Source organism: Ostrea edulis, chromosome 2, assembly GCF_947568905.1.
Source record: "Ostrea edulis chromosome 2, xbOstEdul1.1, whole genome shotgun sequence".
Lineage (NCBI taxonomy): Eukaryota > Metazoa > Mollusca > Bivalvia > Ostreida > Ostreidae > Ostrea > Ostrea edulis.
This window is the reverse complement of record NC_079165.1, coordinates 77,979,375-77,998,462: the sequence shown is the minus strand read 5'-3', so window position 1 is coordinate 77,998,462 and position 19,088 is coordinate 77,979,375. Positions and strand designations below refer to the sequence as shown.

Genomic DNA, 19,088 nt, shown 5'->3' with positions numbered 1-19,088 from the left:
GGAACGGTTTGGGACCATGTCTAACCCAGTCAATCATCTCGTTGGACAAATGGGTCATCTAGATTTGGTAATGATACATTGTGGGGGTAACAGTATAGGCACTAAGCCATTGCGTAGGCTCCAAACATATATGAAATTGAATATAAACTTCCAAGCCCTTCTACCAAACAATCCCTTGTATGGTCACAAATACTCCCAGGAAACTATTATAGACACATACTATCAAACATTGCAGACGAGAAAGCCCGGATAAGAATTAACAAGTCTATAGCCCCATTCATAGTACACTGTACAACGTAAGGGTGCATACATTAAATACCCAGACCTCCAGCAATGTACCCCAATTTTATTTCATGATGGAACATATCTGTCCAATACTGCTCAGGTTATATTTAAGGATTATCTCCCTCATGCATAGATCTTATCCTTGGACGAATTTGGCTCCACTTGTTTTGCACGCTGTTTTTGGCTATATTTAGATCTAAAACTTCATAGTTATTTCGGATTTCAAACATTTCGGTTGAGCATCACTGAAGAGACATTATTTGTCGAAATGCGCATCTGGTGCATCAAAATTGGTACCGTATAAGTTTTACATTTGTAAACACCATACGTGAGTGATTGCTCAATATTGTACATAGCAACGCCAAAGTTTACCTCCAGCTAGATGCGCAGTCTCCTTGTCATGGCATTGGTGCAAAATTTTGCCCGCTTTTGGCGGATGTCTTCATGTATGCATATTCTTGATCATACATGAAGAAATATGACCGAATTTTGCTTAAGCTTTCCCGGATTCTGTTTTCTTCCAGGTCCATGGCCAATAACTGGGCTTATTTTGATTGACACATTGATTGAATATATTGACTGATTGAAAACATTGATACACTGGTTGATTGTTATATTGAGTGATTGAAACATTCATTGATTGAAAACATTCATTCATATGTTGATTGTTGTTTGATTGATTGAATATTGATTGATTGAAATATTGATTGATTTGAAGTGTTGTTGGATTGAAATATTGATTGATTGATCACTTTATTGATCATTGATCTTACGTCATAATTACCAAAGTCAATGTAGATAATGCATTGTAGTATCATGACTTATTATATAATACAATAAGATAGTGAACTGGAATAGTGATTGTGAAATGAATTTAACTTGTATTACTTAAGTAAAGCCATGACAAAGACTGCCAGCACTGTATTGTTGATCTATGCTATTGAAATAATGATACCAAACCTTAATGTGTAGTGAAAATCTAATTAACACAGCAGACATAGCTTGTAACAACATTGTCTTTGTAAGGTTCATTATCACAACTGCATTCTAAACGAACTTGGCATTACTTCCACTTTTGGTAATCGTACCTATACTCCAACTGCTCCTTCAAAAGACGAAATTTTTCAAAACCATGCTTCAGTTTTAGACACATTTAATATCCCAGTTAATGGGTCGAATGAATATGAGTTACCGTACCTATACCGATATTCCTAAACATCATAAAACCCTTACAAACAAATATACATTGCTGGATCCAGTAAATGTTCTAATAAGCCCCTATCTTTGCTCCTCACGAAAAATTTTTTTTTTAGTTTTAACAACATTTATTCAGGTTTAATGTTGTATAGTCAGGCTTTTACACAACCCTTACAACCCAACCTGACCAGGGGGTACAGGTTTTAAGAATACCAACTCTTTCACTCACACATTCCCACGGACAGACATTCATACTAAACGAAGGCTAGAAGTAAAGAAAGTAGAAAAAATTGACAATGTACTCTGGCTGAGTTCATAAATATCATACTATAGCATACTAAAATAATTAACAATCAGATATATGATGTAATACCAAAGTTGCTATTAAAAAAATACTACTTTAAACACACTATTGAATATACATTTACCGCACTTCTTACGAAGAATTTTTTTTATAACAAATGTATATAATACTAAAAAAGAGGCATTTTAGGATGTTTTTGTTTTAACATAGTTTACGTTGTACTTGGGCTACTGTAATGTTTCAAATAATTTCCATTTCTTTTCAAACTGATCTGTACAATTATATTTACTTGCAATTTGTTTTTCCACTCTGTATACATTTGTCCAAGTGGCTTTAAATTTACTCTATGACAAATAATCTCCTGTACATTTTGTTAAATATGTATAATGTTTCAAATAGTAATTTACAAAGTTTACCAATTTGATTTTCGAACATCCAAGGATATAAGTTTTCTTATCAGTTATAGTATTGAATGAAAAAGTTTCAGTAAACCAACATTGCACATTTCTTTTAAAAATACTGACTTTTTCACAATCATATATAATGTGTTCCAATGATTCTCTCTCCTCTAAACAAAAAGTACATAAATCGTTGTCTGATTAATATTTCCCAATCATTTTCAAAAAAGTGTTTGGAGTTAAAAGTCTATGATTTGCTCGATATTGTAGCCATTGTAATTACTATGTTTTGTGTTCATAAAAACATCCTTATGAATTACTCTCCATTCTTCACTAGATATTTCAAATTGTTTATCCCTTCTTCTTTTTTTGTCCAGTTGGTTTTCCTTTGCTAGAATTCAATATTTTGTAATTTTTTCTATTGTTGGTTTTATTATCTACTAAAGGTAAAATGTGTAAGGGAATAGTTGGTTCTTGTTCTTTAATTAGATGATCAATATTAAAATCTTTCATCATTTTCTTCACTGCTTGTGTTACTCCAAAAAATCAGTTTTAATATCAAATATTGTTTTGAATTGAGCATAAGTCATTATATTCCCCTCCTCATCCAGTAACGAATTTATTAATAAATATTGTTTTTACACCATTCCTTCAAAGACATTAATTTTTTATTATGCTTTAAGATTTTCATTGTACCAGAAAACAGTTTTACCCATTTATTCTAGTGTCAATTTATTTTCAAAACAATTCTCCGTTTTTTTTCCAAGAATTAAAAATGCCAAAATTTGTTTTTTGATTTTTCAATATTCTTTAATGCCTATGTTAGGACATATCTAATGACCTGACTAATATTGATATCTTCGCCTATGACAAATTGCCATTTTGCTGAACCCTGTAGCAATTTCTTAACCGAAGATATTTTCATACTTGTAATCAAATTTTCTATATTTATCATGTTTAAACCACCCTTTTCATATTCCTGGGTAACTATAGACTTTTTTACTTTATGAACAGGACTTTTTCCACAGGAATTTAAAAAATAGACAATTTAACTGGTCAATAGTATCTTTTGATGGATTCGGTAGGGAAGTAAACAAATGTACAATTTTTGAGATTGCTAGAGATTTTATAACAGTTATGCGACCAATTGGAGTCTGGTTTCTTCTTTTCCATTGTTTTAATAAATTCTTAATAGAAGCAATTTTTTGTCATAATTTATCTTCACCATTTGACTTAAATTAGTATCAAACTCAATTCCTAATACTTTAAATTTTGTTTCATTCCATGATAATTCTGTATCATCCACTAATTTTCCTATTGCATTCCTTTTTACTTCCAATCCATATTACTTGGCTTTTAGTAAGTATACAGACAAAGAAACATTACTGGACCCATTAAGTGTTCTACCAAGCCTCTATCATTGCTCCTCACGAAAATGTTAACAGCTGTTAAGGAGAAACTTCAAACTTACTGTGCGACTACATATGCCAGTAGTGGTGTTAATTAAATGTGGATTCTAAAACATTCTAAAGAACTTTTAGCAAAATTGAAATCGCAAAACTTTTTCCAAATCAAAACTTATGACTTTTCAACACTTTACATGACCATTCCTCACGATAAATTAAAGACATTTTTGATATCATAGACAGTTGCTTCTTCAACAAAAATGGAAAAAGGAAATACTCATATCTAGTGATCAGTCATCCAAAAACTTACTTTGTTAAACACCACTCTGATTCCACGCACAAGTATACTCTGAAGTTGAAATTAAAAAAAATATGCTAGAATTCCTCATTGACAATATCTTCGTGGTATTTAGTGATCAAGTCTTCCAACAGTGTGTTGGAATTCCCATGGGCACGAATTGTGCTCCTTTGTTGGCTGACCTTTTTCTACATGTATATTCATATGAAGCAGAATTTATTCAAAAACTTCTACGTCAGACGAAAAAATCTTTTGCTGTGGCCTTCAATTCGACATTTAGATATATCGACGACGTTTTGTCTATTAACAAAAATAACTTCTGTATGTCGATTCGATATATCCCTGTGAGCTCGAAATAAAAAACACCACAGAGTCGTCCACTTATGCTTCATACTTAGATATTTTATTGAAAGTAGACATTAACGGCACACTGACAACTCAACTGTATGACAAACGGAATGATTTAAGGAATGAATATATTATCCTTTCGGTGGATGGAGGGATCCACGAACAAAAAAGACGGGAAACTGCATCATTGCGCGTAGCGCATGATGCAAAGTTTTCCGTCTTTTTTTTTTTTTTTCGTGGAATCCCTCCATCCACCGAAAAGATAATATATTCATTCCTTATCATTTAGATATATAGAGCATTGAGTTTGAATGATAAAACATAATATGATTTGAGTTCAATTAAAGAGCTATTCTTGAACTACATTATATGACGCTTCGAATTTGGTGTAGTGATTAATTATGAAAACACCAACTGAAAATCGGAAAAGGCGGCTTCCACGAACTGTTTACTTTTGACTCATAAACGGGTTCCCTGTGAACTGAAAGGTGCAGCTTTGAAAGGATGAATTAGAGATGAATCCTGTGGATAGAAAACTGCTGGAACTTTGTTGAGTGGAACTGGCATTCACCTCAATGTTCAATGTCGGTACGAATGGTAAGCGTGGGACATGTGCATGATGTGTCATGCGATCAGAGACCAGGCAAGTAAGGTTCTCTTGAGGGTTTCTACGGTTTCCAGGGGGACGAGTGAGTGTTGTAGAGGGTCTTGCAAGTTTTACTAGTGAATTACTAAGGCATTGCTTTTGATGGTCACTGCAATCACTGTTATAACTGCGTACGGATGCCTCGTTCCGGTGCCCACTCATGAACATAATATGTCGGAGTTCAAAACCATCGTCGTTAAGGGTTTGAATTGCAGTCGCTCTGAGAGAGTGTGCGGTGTCATTTTGAGAGCATCCAGAATTTCTAAATATGTCAGACATTAATTTCGAAAACTGGTACGCTTTGACAGGCTTTGCTGTGAACCACACTTTCTCTGATTGTGGAAACGCCATTGCAGCTTTCGAAAAGTGATTGAATAATGATGTGGCATTCGGGTCTGTGACATGAAGAAGTTGTCGTAGGGTGCGAACTGAACAATTGTCATCCCCGGTTGAGTATATTCGCTTATTCTGTGGATCATCAGATGTGTCGAGACCATCCTGCCAATTTCTTTTGTTTGGTTTCATGGGAGTCATATTTATTTTATTTTGTATAATTGTTTATTTATCATTTATTTTTAATACATTAATGTTTTTGTTGAATGAATTTATTTTGATCGATGGAGTTTTTTTCTTCAGGATTCCCAATCTATAAATAGAACATTCAGGGGAATCCCCAACATTCCAATAGAAAGTAGTTCCGGCCATTTATTATTTTATTTTTCGGGGTATACGATATTCATTTGATAATTCAACCAATGAAAATGCTTGTAAACATGTAAAATTAAATGATTTCAGCTTCTCCATCGTCAACTTCCAATATTTATGTAGCAATGTTCCATTATCACCTGCATATGGTGTTTATATCTCTCAACCGATTCGATACGCAAGAGCTTGTTCTGCGTATAGTCAGTTTTTGAATCGAGACAAGCTACTGACAAACAAGTTGATGGTACAGGGGTTTCAACAGTCTCGATTGAAGTCAGCATGTCGCAAATTCTATCGTCGTTATAACGATCTAGTTCGTCAATAAAACCTATCATTGGGTCAAATGCTGTCTGAATTGTTTCATACCAATTGTTAGACCGTTCTTGGCACACCCGATTTTGACTACCAGGGCCGTAACTGCCGATGAGGCAGACGAGGCAACTGCCTCGTCTGATTTTTTGGCAAAAAAGAAAATAAAATTATATAAATGTTATATTATAGGATATATGTTTAAAATGAAGACAAGCACCTTTGTCTTTGACACCATATTACGATTCTTTACATAGTACAAATGAAACACAAACATGATAAATTGGGATTTAAAAAGTGTCATTTTCAGTCGTAAAGTCAATCGGCGGCCCCCAATCCCCTGCCTCCCCTGATTTAGAACCCTACTTACGGCCCTGACTACGGATAACTCCGTTTACCTGATCAGGATATAGGGCTCACGGCGGGTGTGACCGGTCGACAGGGGATGCTTACTCCTCCTAGGCTCCTGATATCACCTCTGGTGTGTCCAGTGGTCCGTGTTTGCCCAACAATCTATTTTGTATTGATTTTAGGAGCTATGAGATTGATCACTGTTCGTTATCTTCACCTTTCACCTTTCATAAAGCAATATACAAATGAACAAATAAAACAGAGTGATGTAAAGTTTATATTTACATCTCGAATTGTTTTTCTTTTAAATACATGGGCAACCAGGGTAAAAGAGGGAGGGAGGTGGGAGAAAGAGAGAAGGGAGGAAAGAGAGAAGGGAGGGAAGAAGAGATGGACCTCCTGTCCTTAACCTTATGTCTGTTTGACCATTCCAGAGACAGTGAATAATAACAAAGAATGATATTCAACTGAATTTAATCCAATACAGTTTTAAGTTAATCATGTTTGGTAATTACTACAAATCTGATTTTGTGAAATATTAAAACAACCACCATTTCTAAGGAGATACAGTTAAACAACAACAAAATCAAGACAAGATTCTCCAGGTCATTGCTTCTGATACATTGTATTCCCTCAGTAAAATTTATTTTAAAAATCATTAATGTCAGTAAGAATGAAACATTGTCCTGTTGCTAGGAATAGTCATCATCATTGCTGTCAGGTTGCTGGGGCAGCTGAAGTTGCTGTTGTTGCAGGGCTTGTTGAGTCTGCAGCCATTGCTGTTGTTCCAGAAGAGCCTGCTCCTGCTTCGCCTGTAACCATAGTAACAGAAGTCACACACTCATATCAATTCTGCAGCACTAATATCAAGAGATTGATCACTGTTCGTTATCTTCACATTGTGATTACTGCATTAAATTTTTCTCAAACTTGTGCTCCCTATTTAGAGCATTTGTGAAAATACACAGAGAGAGAGAGAGAGAGAGAGAGAGAGAGAGAGAGAAAACTAGAATGCTTTATGCCAGCATACTTCTGGAGGCGTGTTAGCACTTCCTGAAACTGGCACCAAGTGCTGCTGTCCATACCTTCATGTATTTAAAAAAATATTGACATTTGCTTTCATTTCTATAAGGATTTTCAGCAGTTAGAATGGCTGAACTAAATGAAGATTCATAAGCATATTGTTCACATTCATGAGGAAATAAATAGCTATTTAATAGGTAAAGATATCGAAGGCAAAAACATTGGAAAAATGAAATACTTATAGAATGAATGGGAGCTTGCGAACACCTTTAGCAATGATGCGCATGTTGTGGAATTAGTTATACAATCTAAGAATAATTGTATCATCACGACAGACATTACAGATTGGATGTGTATTAGCAATGACTAGAGATATCTATCCTCTGGTGACTTCCCTTGCTGGAATAATGTATCAACATCATCTACTAGTTTTGTGTATATTTTGCCCTTTACATCACCAATGTCAACTTGTCATGTTACTATAAAAGTGGTTATTTACACTAGGGGTTAAATACGCATTTTTTCATGTCCAACATTACACAAGGGGGCAAAGCACGCGGTAACTGAATATAATATTACTATATCAAATATTTATAACTTCAATGTTCTATGTACATGCTTACAATATTTTTTAACACTCTATATATGCTTCCATCATTCTATGTACTACGCTTTTAACACTCTATACATGCTTTCATCATTTTACGTACTACGCTTTTAACACTCTATACACGCTTCCATCATTCTATGTACTACGCTTTTAACACTCTATATACGCTTTCATCATTCTATGTACTACACTTTTAACATTCTATATACGCTTCCATCATTCTATGTACTACGCTTTTAACACTCTATATATCCGCTTCCATTATTCTACGTACTACGCTTTTAACATTCTATATACGCTTCCATCATTCTATGTAATACGCTTTTAACAATCTATATATGCTTCCATCATTCTATGTACTGCACTTTTAACATTCTATATACGCTTCCATCATTCTATGTACTACGCTTTTAACATTCTATATACGCTTCCATCATTCTATGTACTACGCTTTTAACACTCTATATATCTGCTTCCATTATTCTACGTACTACGCTTTTAACACTCTATATACGCTTCCATCATTCTATGTACTACGCTTTTAACACTCTATATACGCTTTCATCATTCTACATACTATGCTTTTAACACTCTATATATGCTTTCATCATTCTATGTACTACGCTTTTAACATTCTATATACGCTTCCATCATTAATATTATATATATGCTTTCATCATTTTATGTACAACACTTTTAACATTCAACATTTCCAACAGAAAGGTTACAAACAAATTTACATTAACAGGGATTTGACAGGGGTCAAAGGTTGCAGATAGAGAACATAAAAAACCGACACTATATAAGTTGGTCTAAGGACATTGCAAGCAGTGAACATCAAAGTTATTGGACTGTCGGACAAAACCGACAAATTTGTAATTGGTCCGATTCACTCTCGTAGGTCGGACCAACTGTCCAGTGATGACTTTGACTATTAGGCTGAATCTTCATCTCTCGCAATCTTTAAAATGATGAATGAAATGTTTAAATGAATCAAACATTTACTCAATATTAAGAGCATGACAAGGCGAAAATGAAACAACTGGTCAGTCAAGTTGGCTGTATTGGAGACTCTGAATTGGTGGACGATAATAATATCAATGTGGATAATGAATTTGAAACAGTTATATGTGGATAAAAAGATGATAATGAACTTGAAATACTGTTATATATGGATAAAAAATGATGAATTTATTGAAGGAACTTCTGAAGATGAGCATTGAAAACGATTATTTCTCTCGAGAAGAATAAAATTGTAAAACTCCTTTGTTCCATTCTTATTTTCCTGTAATTTTATTTCAGTCAGATAATTTTTTTATTCGGTCTATGACAGTTGCAGGTACATGCATGTGGGACCGAATGTCCTATGTAGGTCAAAAATCTTTGGCATTCATTATGCAAGGAGATCTATTTTTTCATTATGCATTTTAAAGTTCCCTCTTGCATGTCTTGAATCTAAAACATAATATAAAAATAGATAAGAAATTAAGAATGCACCTTGGCAAACAATTCTTGTTGTTGTCTGAGAAGCTCCTCCTCGGGAATTCCCAGATTTTCCAGTCGTGAACTTCCTCTCCTTTTCTTGGCAGCGACTGCCTTGGTTTCCTCCAGCACTGCCTCTGCATCTTCTTTGTAATTCCCAAAACCAAGGTGATCAAGCGCTGAGAATTGTAACAACATATTTTGTTAAATAGATTTTTAACAAGAGGCCCACCGGCCTTATTGGTCATCTGTGTACTAGTTAAAAGTATAACTAGTCCAAAGGACTATGAAATCTAGAAAAAAAATTCCTGTTCTAAATATCTAAGCTAAATTCTAATATTCAGCAACAGTATAAAACAAGATGACCTCAAAAGTGCATACACCGATGAAAGGCTTTACCTAATACACATGTATATAAATAAAACGATATGACTAATTTGAACCCATCCTAGAGTCAAAACCCTGGGGTTGAGAAATTCACCACATTTTTGTACATGTACATCCTTTTCTGATATTCCTAAATGTGCATTTAGATTTTACACAGTATCAGCAAACTTAAAGAAATCTTTCAAATCCTGAAACCTAACCCTTACCCCCTAGGATCATGAAATTTACAATTTTGGTAAAGGTCTACCTACTCCTAACTATGGATATCCATTTAGTTTCAATTAAGTATAAATGGCATTAAAGGGAAAGGAAATCCTAACCACATTGTTACTTTTATGAATAAAGTACATGTATTACTTCTTGATATCATAAATGACAGCCTTTAACAACAACAAGAGGCTCATGGGCCTAGAATCGGTCTTCTGATACATTGTAGAACAGGCAAAAATTCTCACTAACCAAGATTCATCAATTAACAAGGTTTTAAAGACCTATCACATGATAGTGTATGAAGGGGATATCATACAGTACACTATTAGATTAGACAATCAAAATAATTACAAAATGAAGTGCATATCTGGGTAGTACATATTTCTCTTCTACACGAATTTTTTTAAGGGACATAGAGACGGTTGGTCGACACACTGAAGACTCAAGATGCATCAACTGACAAGTCAAATAGTATTCAAATATAGCTGTCAAATTCCAAAAGAAGGCTACAGTGACCTACTTTTTGGTTGACACACTCCAAAGACTCAAGATGCATCAACTGACAAAGTTTGATAATTGAAGTCGAATAGTATCTGAAATATTCCGATATAAACGTCAAATTCCAAAAGTTGGTCACAGTGACCTACTTTTTGGTTGACACACTCTGAAGACTCAAGACCCATCAACTGACAAAGTTTGATGATTGTAAGTCAAATAGTATCTGAAATATTCAAATATAGCCGTCAAAATCCAAAAATAGGTCACAGTGACCTACTTTTTAGTCAACACACTCTGAAGACTCAACATGCATCAACTGACAAAGTTCTATAATTGTTAGTCAAATAGTATCTGAAATATTAAAATATAGCCGTCAAATTCCAAAAGTAGGTCACGGTGACCTACTTTTTGTTCAACAAACTATGAAGACTCAAGATGCATCAACTGACAAAGTTTGATGATCCTAGCTTTCATAGTGTCCAAAATATGCATTTAAAATTGAAAATGTGAAATTTGAATGTCTGCAAAATTCAAAAAGTAGGTCACTGTGATCTACTTTTTTTTATAAATATGTTTTGAGGCCTCTAGACGCATCAAGTTGCAAGGTTTAATGATTCTAAACCTCTCGGTATCTGAAATAACAACCTAGTAAAATGTATTCATAAATGATTAGCCATAAAATTCAGAAAGTAGGTCATGGTGACATACTTTTCACTAACGCACTTCAAGGTCCCATGATCCATCAACTGACAATTTTTGATGATCATAGACTCAAAAGTGTCCAAGATATGCATCAAAATCCATTTAATAATAATTACCTGCGAAATTCAAAAAGTAGGTCACCATGACCTATTTTTGAGACAACATGATATTTTAATTTTAACTTAAAAGTCCTAAGATGCATCAACTGACAAAATTTGATGATCCTAGTCCTTATACTAAGCAAAATATCAAAGTTTTAACAAAACAAAATTTAAGGTCAACTTTGAAGTGATCTTGAGACCACACCCTTTGCCACAAGATGATGCCTTGAACAATTTTTTTTTTATCTACAACCTGTCCTCATCCTTATGCATAAGTTTGGTGATAATTTGCCCAGTAGTTCTTGAGAAGATTTTTTTAGCAACCACTACTTTTGTTTGCATTTTCCTAATTATCTCCCTTTGTTAAAGGGTCACAACCCTAGTTTAAGTACAAATGAAAGCCCTTGGGCCAAGGATACCCTGTGACAAATTTGACAAAAATTGGCCAGGGGTTCTTGAGATATAGCCCTTTTCCCAAAAAGTTGATGCACACCGCACGCCACACATATGGCAATATGATTAGCTCTTTGAGCCTTCGGCTCAGAACAGCTAAAAATCCTTGCTTAACGATTAAATCAATATAATCTATCATATATTTTAAATTACCCGCCGCTAAGAGAGTGGCCATTAAAGTTTAATTTATCACGTCACATCGTCGGTTCCAGTTTATTTCATCAGCAGCACTGTAAACTTGACAAGTCACGAATAGTTAAGGTTGGAGCAGAAAAGATTTGAGCTTGTTCTATTGCAAGAGGAAATTGAGGAAAGAATACATGCAGTCTGTCGTGTCTTCTTCAAATGATCTTCATATACAACCTTACTCTTATTCCATACAAATGTCTCGAACCTCAACTTGTCATTACACAAATGATGGATCTACAGTTTATATCATAAGTCTTTTCTTATCAGATGACTTGGTTGGGTCAGGAATTTCGAGAAAAAATAACTTTTTTCACATCTCCTCTTCGCATTAATGCAATTACAGTTTGACAGGAAGTTTATTCGTAAAATCTACCACATATCATGCACATCTTAGAATCTCATCAAAACCGGAACAGACGGTGTGACGTCAAAATCATTGATTTTTGTGGTCTTGAATAAAAAAGAGTTCCATATCATGGCAAGATTTTCAATTCTTAACGTTTTCAAATTAGTACTAAAGCTTATTTAGGCTGTATATCAGCTGAATAGTATGACAATTTTTACTATATAATTAATCTTATCATTTATTACGTAAAAAATATTTGGTTTGACTTTCCCTTTAAAGCAGATATCATTTAATATATGTTTTGCAAATATACACTATATATTATAACAAGTTTGGTCCCACCCTGGAGTCAGAACTTCTACCCTGGGGATACTGAAAGTTATGATTTTGGCAGAGGCCTTCCTTCTCTATATCACTTTGTATTTTTGAAAACTGGTCAATTTTAGACAGTTTTTGCCCCATCCCTAAGGCCCCAGGGGTGCAAGAATCATGAAATTTACAATTTATGTCCCCCTCGTCCCAAAGATACTTCATCCCAAATTTGAAAAGAATTGGAATGGTAGTTATCCAGAAGTAGGTTAGGGGTTTTGGTATCAGGGTGGGGCCAAAATAGTCTGTTATTAAATGTGTAAACAATAGAAATTTTTAACATTCACACCTGATGCCGAGCATTTGACGATGGAACTGTCACTACCTGTTTTAACAACATAGGTCTGTCATGGCCGGGATTCGAACCCCAGCCTTCCGCATGCAAGGCGAACGCTCTAACCTCTAGGCCATGTTTCTCTATTATTAGTTACAAAGAGAAGTTACAAGTCTTAATTGATAGAAGACCAAAGAAAACATCAAATCATTCTTCTCTACTATGTATATTTTCAAAAGCTAAGCAAGAAAAAAGAGAGATGTGCAAATATATATATATATATATATATATATACAAGATTTCAAAAAATCATTCAAAAAATTTACACACTTGATAACCTGAAATTTAAATCCAATAAAAAGTTCTGGAATACACTTCAGTCAAACTTGCAGAAACAATTTTAATAGTTGTTTTTTCAATGACTCTCACATTAATATTCACATCAAAAGAAACCAAAACATTGTGTCATTCAAAATACAAAAACATGTGAGATAAGCATTTTTGAAGGTGAACTGGATTATGCCAGTTTTAGCAAGTTGGTCTTGAGCTTTTAAGGATAAACAGGTGAAAGTATTTGAGTGCTAGGGTACATTGCACCAGTAGGATTCGCCACTTTCCTAGTTCTGCTTTATATATGATGCAGAAGAATTTTCAAATTAGATCAGGCCAAAAAAAAATGTGTTTCTGACAACATGCCTCCCAAAAAATAGAGTAGGTAGGTAGGTGATAACTTTTTTTCACTTAACATTTCATCAAGTAATTTATCCAATAAACTGTATTTTATGCTATGATAATGAGTAAATATAGTGCAATTTTTGTGGGTTTTTAAAAGACCTAGATAGCAGAACCAATGAAAAACTTACTATAGATATAAAGAAAATTACGTCTACTGTTTTCCGAGTCGCGGTCTCTATTATGTCTTTAACTTTATTTACTTCCCTATCGTCATTCTGATTTATACATGTGAATTCAATATAGTTGATCCCCATTTTTTTCACATATGATAAAGCAATTGACCCTCCAATGTTGAATGCATGTTGTGCTTCCTAATGTTACATACATATCTTTGCAGCCACATGCTGCAAATTAACGAAGCTGCTTTGATTTTTCCATGAATATCGTCGTACAAATTTGAAACACTCCAGTGTCCTGGAAAACTATTTACAGCATTGAATTCAGCTGATTGCGGACTCTTCTTAAGTTTAATACCTATGACAACATTTGGGTTTGCCGTATCCGCCATATTGTCACACACCTGCACATGTGTAATCTTTTAAACGCTTCAATAAGACATGTTTTTTATTGTATTGTTACAAGCGTCTTTTTACTGCGCTTTGTGAAGACTGTACCAGTTAAACTAACTATGGCTGGCAATCCGGATTTGGAATAAAAAAGTAGTGGGGTCGGTGCGTAAAATTAGGGTTGGTCAGGTTATCGGAAACACACATACTTTTGTTTTGTCCTCAGCCAAAAGTACTTCCGACATGTACTTACTTCAGAGTCTTTTTTCCTAGCGTGTGGCGAGAAACAATTGAGGGGATCAAATAGTGGCGCTTTCAAAGGAGGATAACTCTTGTACCTCTGAGGAGAACTTAGAACTTTATCAAGAATCAAACCTAGACCTCTCTGTTGTGAAGCGAGTACCTTAAGCACTTAAGGCATCTTACCATGACAGCTCTTCAATGCAACTTGCTGCACAACTGTATACCTCGTAAATATCACTGCTAAGTCAAATCTCGCTATAATTACTGGGTCAGCACTTACCAGCAATTATATGCTCCGGTGAAATAGTCTTTTTGCTCTGTTTGTTGCAGATTTCATTGGCCTCTGAAGAGACTAGGTGAATGAACTCAGTACAACAGTTCAGAATAAGTTCTCTGGCATCGTTTGCTACCCGAATGTTTGGAATGAGTTCCTTTATCATCTTGTTCAAGGCAGCTCGAGGAATGCTCAACTCGTCTTCATCCTTATTCTCTGCTGCCAGTTTATCCATCACGAGACTGCTTGTTGCTTGAAACTGGTGAGTTACATCTCATTCAAGCGCCTTAAAAATGAAGAAAATTAATACAAAATGTCTGAATGAATCATATTTTCCACCCGAATTTGCTACACGAAATTTGAGAGATAACTGAGTAAATGTTCACATTCACCTGTTCACTGTATAAAAAGCTATTGTAACAAAACAGTAAGGATATATTTGTGAGAAGAAAAATACATTTACAAACAGATAGTTTAAATGTCTAAAATTATTATATATGACTTACATCTCATAAACACCACATTTCGAAACTAAGAGTTTGATGGTAGGAATACAGTTGGAATTCCGATCCCGATTTTTTTTCTTCCAAGTTTTAGTTGCGTATAGATTTTCGATTTAAGCCCAGCCCCCCACCCCCAATCTATAATTAAGCAGCTTTAGTTACTTGCCAAAAATGAAAAGTCAACGGCGATGATTGGTAATAATTTTTGTGTGCTTACACCGTCACCAAAGAAATGTCAATCCGTCATTTAACAGTATGAGCAGTGCCAGTGGCGGATTTAGAGGGGGCGCAGCCGGTGCCGGCGCCCCCCCCCCCCCTTAAAATTTTCAAATTTAAGGTAAATCGCTGTATTTTGTGGAAAATGTACTAAACGATAAAAGAAGCAATAATTTCTTCCACTCAAGGAGAAATAAATTACAAAATCCTTTGATTTCTGTAAAATCAAGAAACTTCCGGGGGCTTCGCCCCCTGGACCCTCACCAGGGCTTTGCCCTGGACCCACTGTCTCGTAAAGTGGCCCCCCCCGTAACCATAATTCCTGGATCCACCCCTGGTGAGTGCCCCGCTATACAATTTCAGAATATTTCATTCCAAGATCTGACCCATTCCAGACGCTATATATAACAACTTTAAAGAGGAATAACACATCAGAGAAATTTGATGTGAGTGAAAAGTTGAGGATATGCACAATATTATTTGAAATTGAAAACTTTCAAATTTACTTTATTTAAAACCCCTGCAGAACTCGAATCAGCAAGGCAATCAAATCTAAAAGGACTATACAAATATCGCTAGTATTTCTATTTCTATTCATATTATAAAGGGAAGTCAGCCATTATGATGATGTAACCATTTGACCTCCGTAGTGGGGACAAGTAAAGTAAAAACGTGGCACTAATACGCTTCCGTAATACACATTCTCTGTCAAAATATTTTCTTCACACGTCGAAAGACAATATTGAATAGATTTAGTCTGTAGATGTCCTTATAAGTACCTAAGATAGTAGATTTTTATATAACGTGTGTGTATTTTCCGCTAGACAACGTGGGGACATCCTCCCTAAACACGTTTTGTCGGCGAGCGAACGCGGGAGTTCTGACTGTTATTTCTGTGTTTTTAATATGCGTATTTCACGCATTAATATAATCTGTCAGATTTGTAAAAATTCATACCTAAAATTCCTTTCTCACTACAAAAGGGTTATACCATGAAAACTACTTAATGGTTTTAATTCTAGGAAAACTACTACCGGCCGGGGTACTGAAAGATGCATGTGAACATTAGTCAGTGATATGAAAGTGCAACTCCAGGCATTCCTATTCATAGAATAACATACACACACCACTCTACAGATTCTTTATTTTAGGGCTCTTAAATTCGATCAGTGTTATTGGCTTACACATAGAAAAGAGGAAGTAGCTACCATTACAGCGATTGAGTGGAGCACTTAAGGATTGTAAAATTTATCCTTGATAACTGCGCGCTATCTAGAAATATACAACTTACTTATATAGATATATATATGTCTGTAGCATGCCACTCACTACGACAAGGTAAGCAAAATTTTTCTTCTTTTTTTCTACCCCCACCCCCTTAAAACAACAAAAGCCGACATCATTTTTGTGGTAGATACGGGGATTTTAAGGGATACGTAATATATCACAAGCGGCCATCTCAAAAGCTTACAGAACGTAGAAAATGTCTCTTTTAATCCACGCTTCAGGTGCCTAGGACCGTAGTTGGCTTCGTATTGCACTATTGTACATCATGTGATCCAGCAGCATGTCTTCATTGACTTTAATTTGTATTAATTACACTGTCGTACATCATGTGATCCAGCAGCATTACTTGATATATGTTTTTATAAATAACAAAATAATGATAATGATATTGCAAAAAGCGTTTATAAGAGATGGGGGTGTAACGAAGGTTATTTATTGTTAAGCTTTTTAACTTCATTAATGAATTGAAGGAGTGTTTTTCATGCTTGTTTGAAACAGTTTTGTTTTGTTTACTGTATAGGAGAATGTTGGTGTTCGTCCGGTACAAGGAAGAGGTTCGGAGAAAAGTGCATTCAAAGTTTAAGTGTCTGATTGTTTCAAGTTTACCGTATTTGTAGTCGAGACGATTTGCAGATTCCTTAAAGAGAAGATGGGCGTCGGAACGAAAGGGGGAGGGGGGGCAAAATAAAAAAAAAAAACTAATAAAAATATATATAAAATCAAACAAACAAACAAGAATACACTTCTTAAAAAAAATATCAGCTACAGTATTCAGTCCTTTCGGGACATATTAAGATTTATTAATATTTTGATATATATATTTTGCTTGTTTATACTGATCAATATACATGTATCAACCCGCCCCCCCCCCCCCTCCCTCCCCCAACCATGCACCAAGTTTTATGATAGATAGCGAAGGATATTGTAGGAGCTACAATTATTCTATTATGAACATATCTACCGGTATATCACATGTAGTTTTAACACGAAGTAAGAAGTAAAAAGACACCATGCTGGCAAGCATGATCACATGACAATTTATGGTACAAGCACTGTATACTGTAGATCTACCATAACTTTGGTGGTTTTCAAGGATCTTCGATGGAGATTGAATTTATGTTTTACAAGGATAGGTTGTGAGAGAATGAGGAAAACTCTACCTTTGTACATGCAAGTCCTAATACGCCAGTTTCGAGAAAGAAGCTCTCTTGTGTGGAGGTACATCGGCTTCTCTTTAAGGAAGTATGCTACACCAGAGAAATTTGATGTAGATGAAAAGTGGAGGATATGTACAACAATATTTTGAAGTTGAAATTTTTCAAATTTACTTTATTTTGTCAAAAAATACAGTTTTAGTAGAAGGTAACCTTAAAAAAAAATTAAAAACCCCTGCTGGACTCGAACCTGCGACCTACAGTTCAGCAGTCGGTATTCAAACCTACTGAGCTACTCGGCTAGGTATTTAAATGGAAAAGGAGAAGACAAATATTGCTGATATCGATTTTTTCATCCATGTTTTTAAAGGAAGTCAGCCATTATGACGATGTAGAGTACTACCTTAAATGTGTAAAAGAAGGAAATACAACGTGTGAGCAGAAAACACACATCTTTTATAGTATCATTATATATATGTAAGGACACCTATAATTAAATTTATCAAAGAATCTATTTTGATTTCTAAAATTTGAAAGGGAAAATCAGTATAATTATATACAAGTCCCCACTAACTTATCATCGAGCTCGACAATCTTTCTACAAAAAATAAAAATAAATCGGAATCGGGATCATGTGTTTTTTTTACTATTCACCCGGAACAAAATTAACAACAAAAAAATCTGTAAATATTGACATTTATCATTATTTGCGTGTGTTTATGGGAAATCGTAATGGCGACTCTTGGTTTTAGAGATCTTCTAATATCACTTTCTAACGAATGTTTGATGATGCGCTGTGTGGCGTGATGTTTTATTCAATGGACTGATAGTGATACAAGGTAAACCGTAAGGGTATTTTACTGTCTGTCATATGACTAATCTCTCAAATTAGAAATTTTGATCTTAAAGCAAAGTTTTGGGCGCAAAGTAAGATTATTTGAAGAAATCTATCTATACCAGTGTGTACTAAATGAGAATCACTTCTTAACATGTACAACACATATTTACTCTTGAGTTGAGATATTTGATGTCATTTATCTTAGATGGATGGATAGACTAAAAACCAACAACACTCACAACAAAAGTAGTTGATACGAGGTCAAGTAAATAAGGATATAAAAAGCACTAAAAATGACCAACGACAGGAACAACAGTGAATTGTCTAATTTGCGGGATGACCTGCCCCTTCTTCAGGACGATAGAATATTTACATTGAAAAAATCAAAATAGAAATTTGACAATAGTAAGCAAACGTGAACCAAAACTGTTGTAAGAAATG

General features: G+C 34.8%; 3 protein-coding genes across 8 annotated transcripts in view; 2 read left to right on the top strand and 1 right to left on the bottom strand.

Moving 5' to 3' along the window:
* Nucleotides 1-6,704: 6,704 nt before the first annotated feature.
* Nucleotides 6,705-19,088, bottom strand: part of LOC125678845 (protein Dr1-like) — a 12,926-nt gene continuing 542 nt past the window's right edge. Inside the window, exons 1-5 of one of the 4 annotated variants that reach the window (XR_008800121.1) lie at nt 15,156-15,294; nt 14,656-14,935; nt 9,378-9,541; nt 7,278-8,841; nt 6,876-7,059 (exon numbers count right to left, since the gene is read on the bottom strand). Coding sequence is in view for 3 of the 4 variants with exons in the window: in XM_048917566.2 (XP_048773523.2) it covers nt 6,940-7,059; nt 9,378-9,541; nt 14,656-14,884 (513 nt within the window). In the remaining variant the exon portion in view is untranslated. Of the gene's footprint in view, nt 7,060-7,277; nt 8,842-9,377; nt 9,542-14,655; nt 14,967-15,155; nt 15,415-19,088 lie in introns of those variants that run through there. The other 3 variants (XM_048917567.2, XM_048917566.2, XM_056154813.1) reach the window with 3 other exon arrangements.
* Nucleotides 16,580-19,088, top strand: part of LOC125678836 (outer dynein arm-docking complex subunit 3-like) — a 25,922-nt gene continuing 23,413 nt past the window's right edge. The window contains exon 1 of the mRNA XM_048917549.2: nt 16,580-16,706. The gene's annotated coding sequence lies outside the window, so the exon portion shown is untranslated. The remainder of the gene's footprint in view (nt 16,707-19,088) is intronic.
* LOC125678828 (uncharacterized) overlaps nt 16,702-19,088 on the top strand; it is an 8,805-nt gene continuing 6,418 nt past the window's right edge. The window contains exon 1 of one of the 3 annotated variants that reach the window (XM_056154798.1): nt 16,702-17,873. The gene's annotated coding sequence lies outside the window, so the exon portion shown is untranslated. Of the gene's footprint in view, nt 17,874-18,061; nt 18,649-18,707; nt 19,053-19,088 lie in introns of those variants that run through there. The other 2 variants (XM_048917533.2, XM_056154797.1) reach the window with 2 other exon arrangements.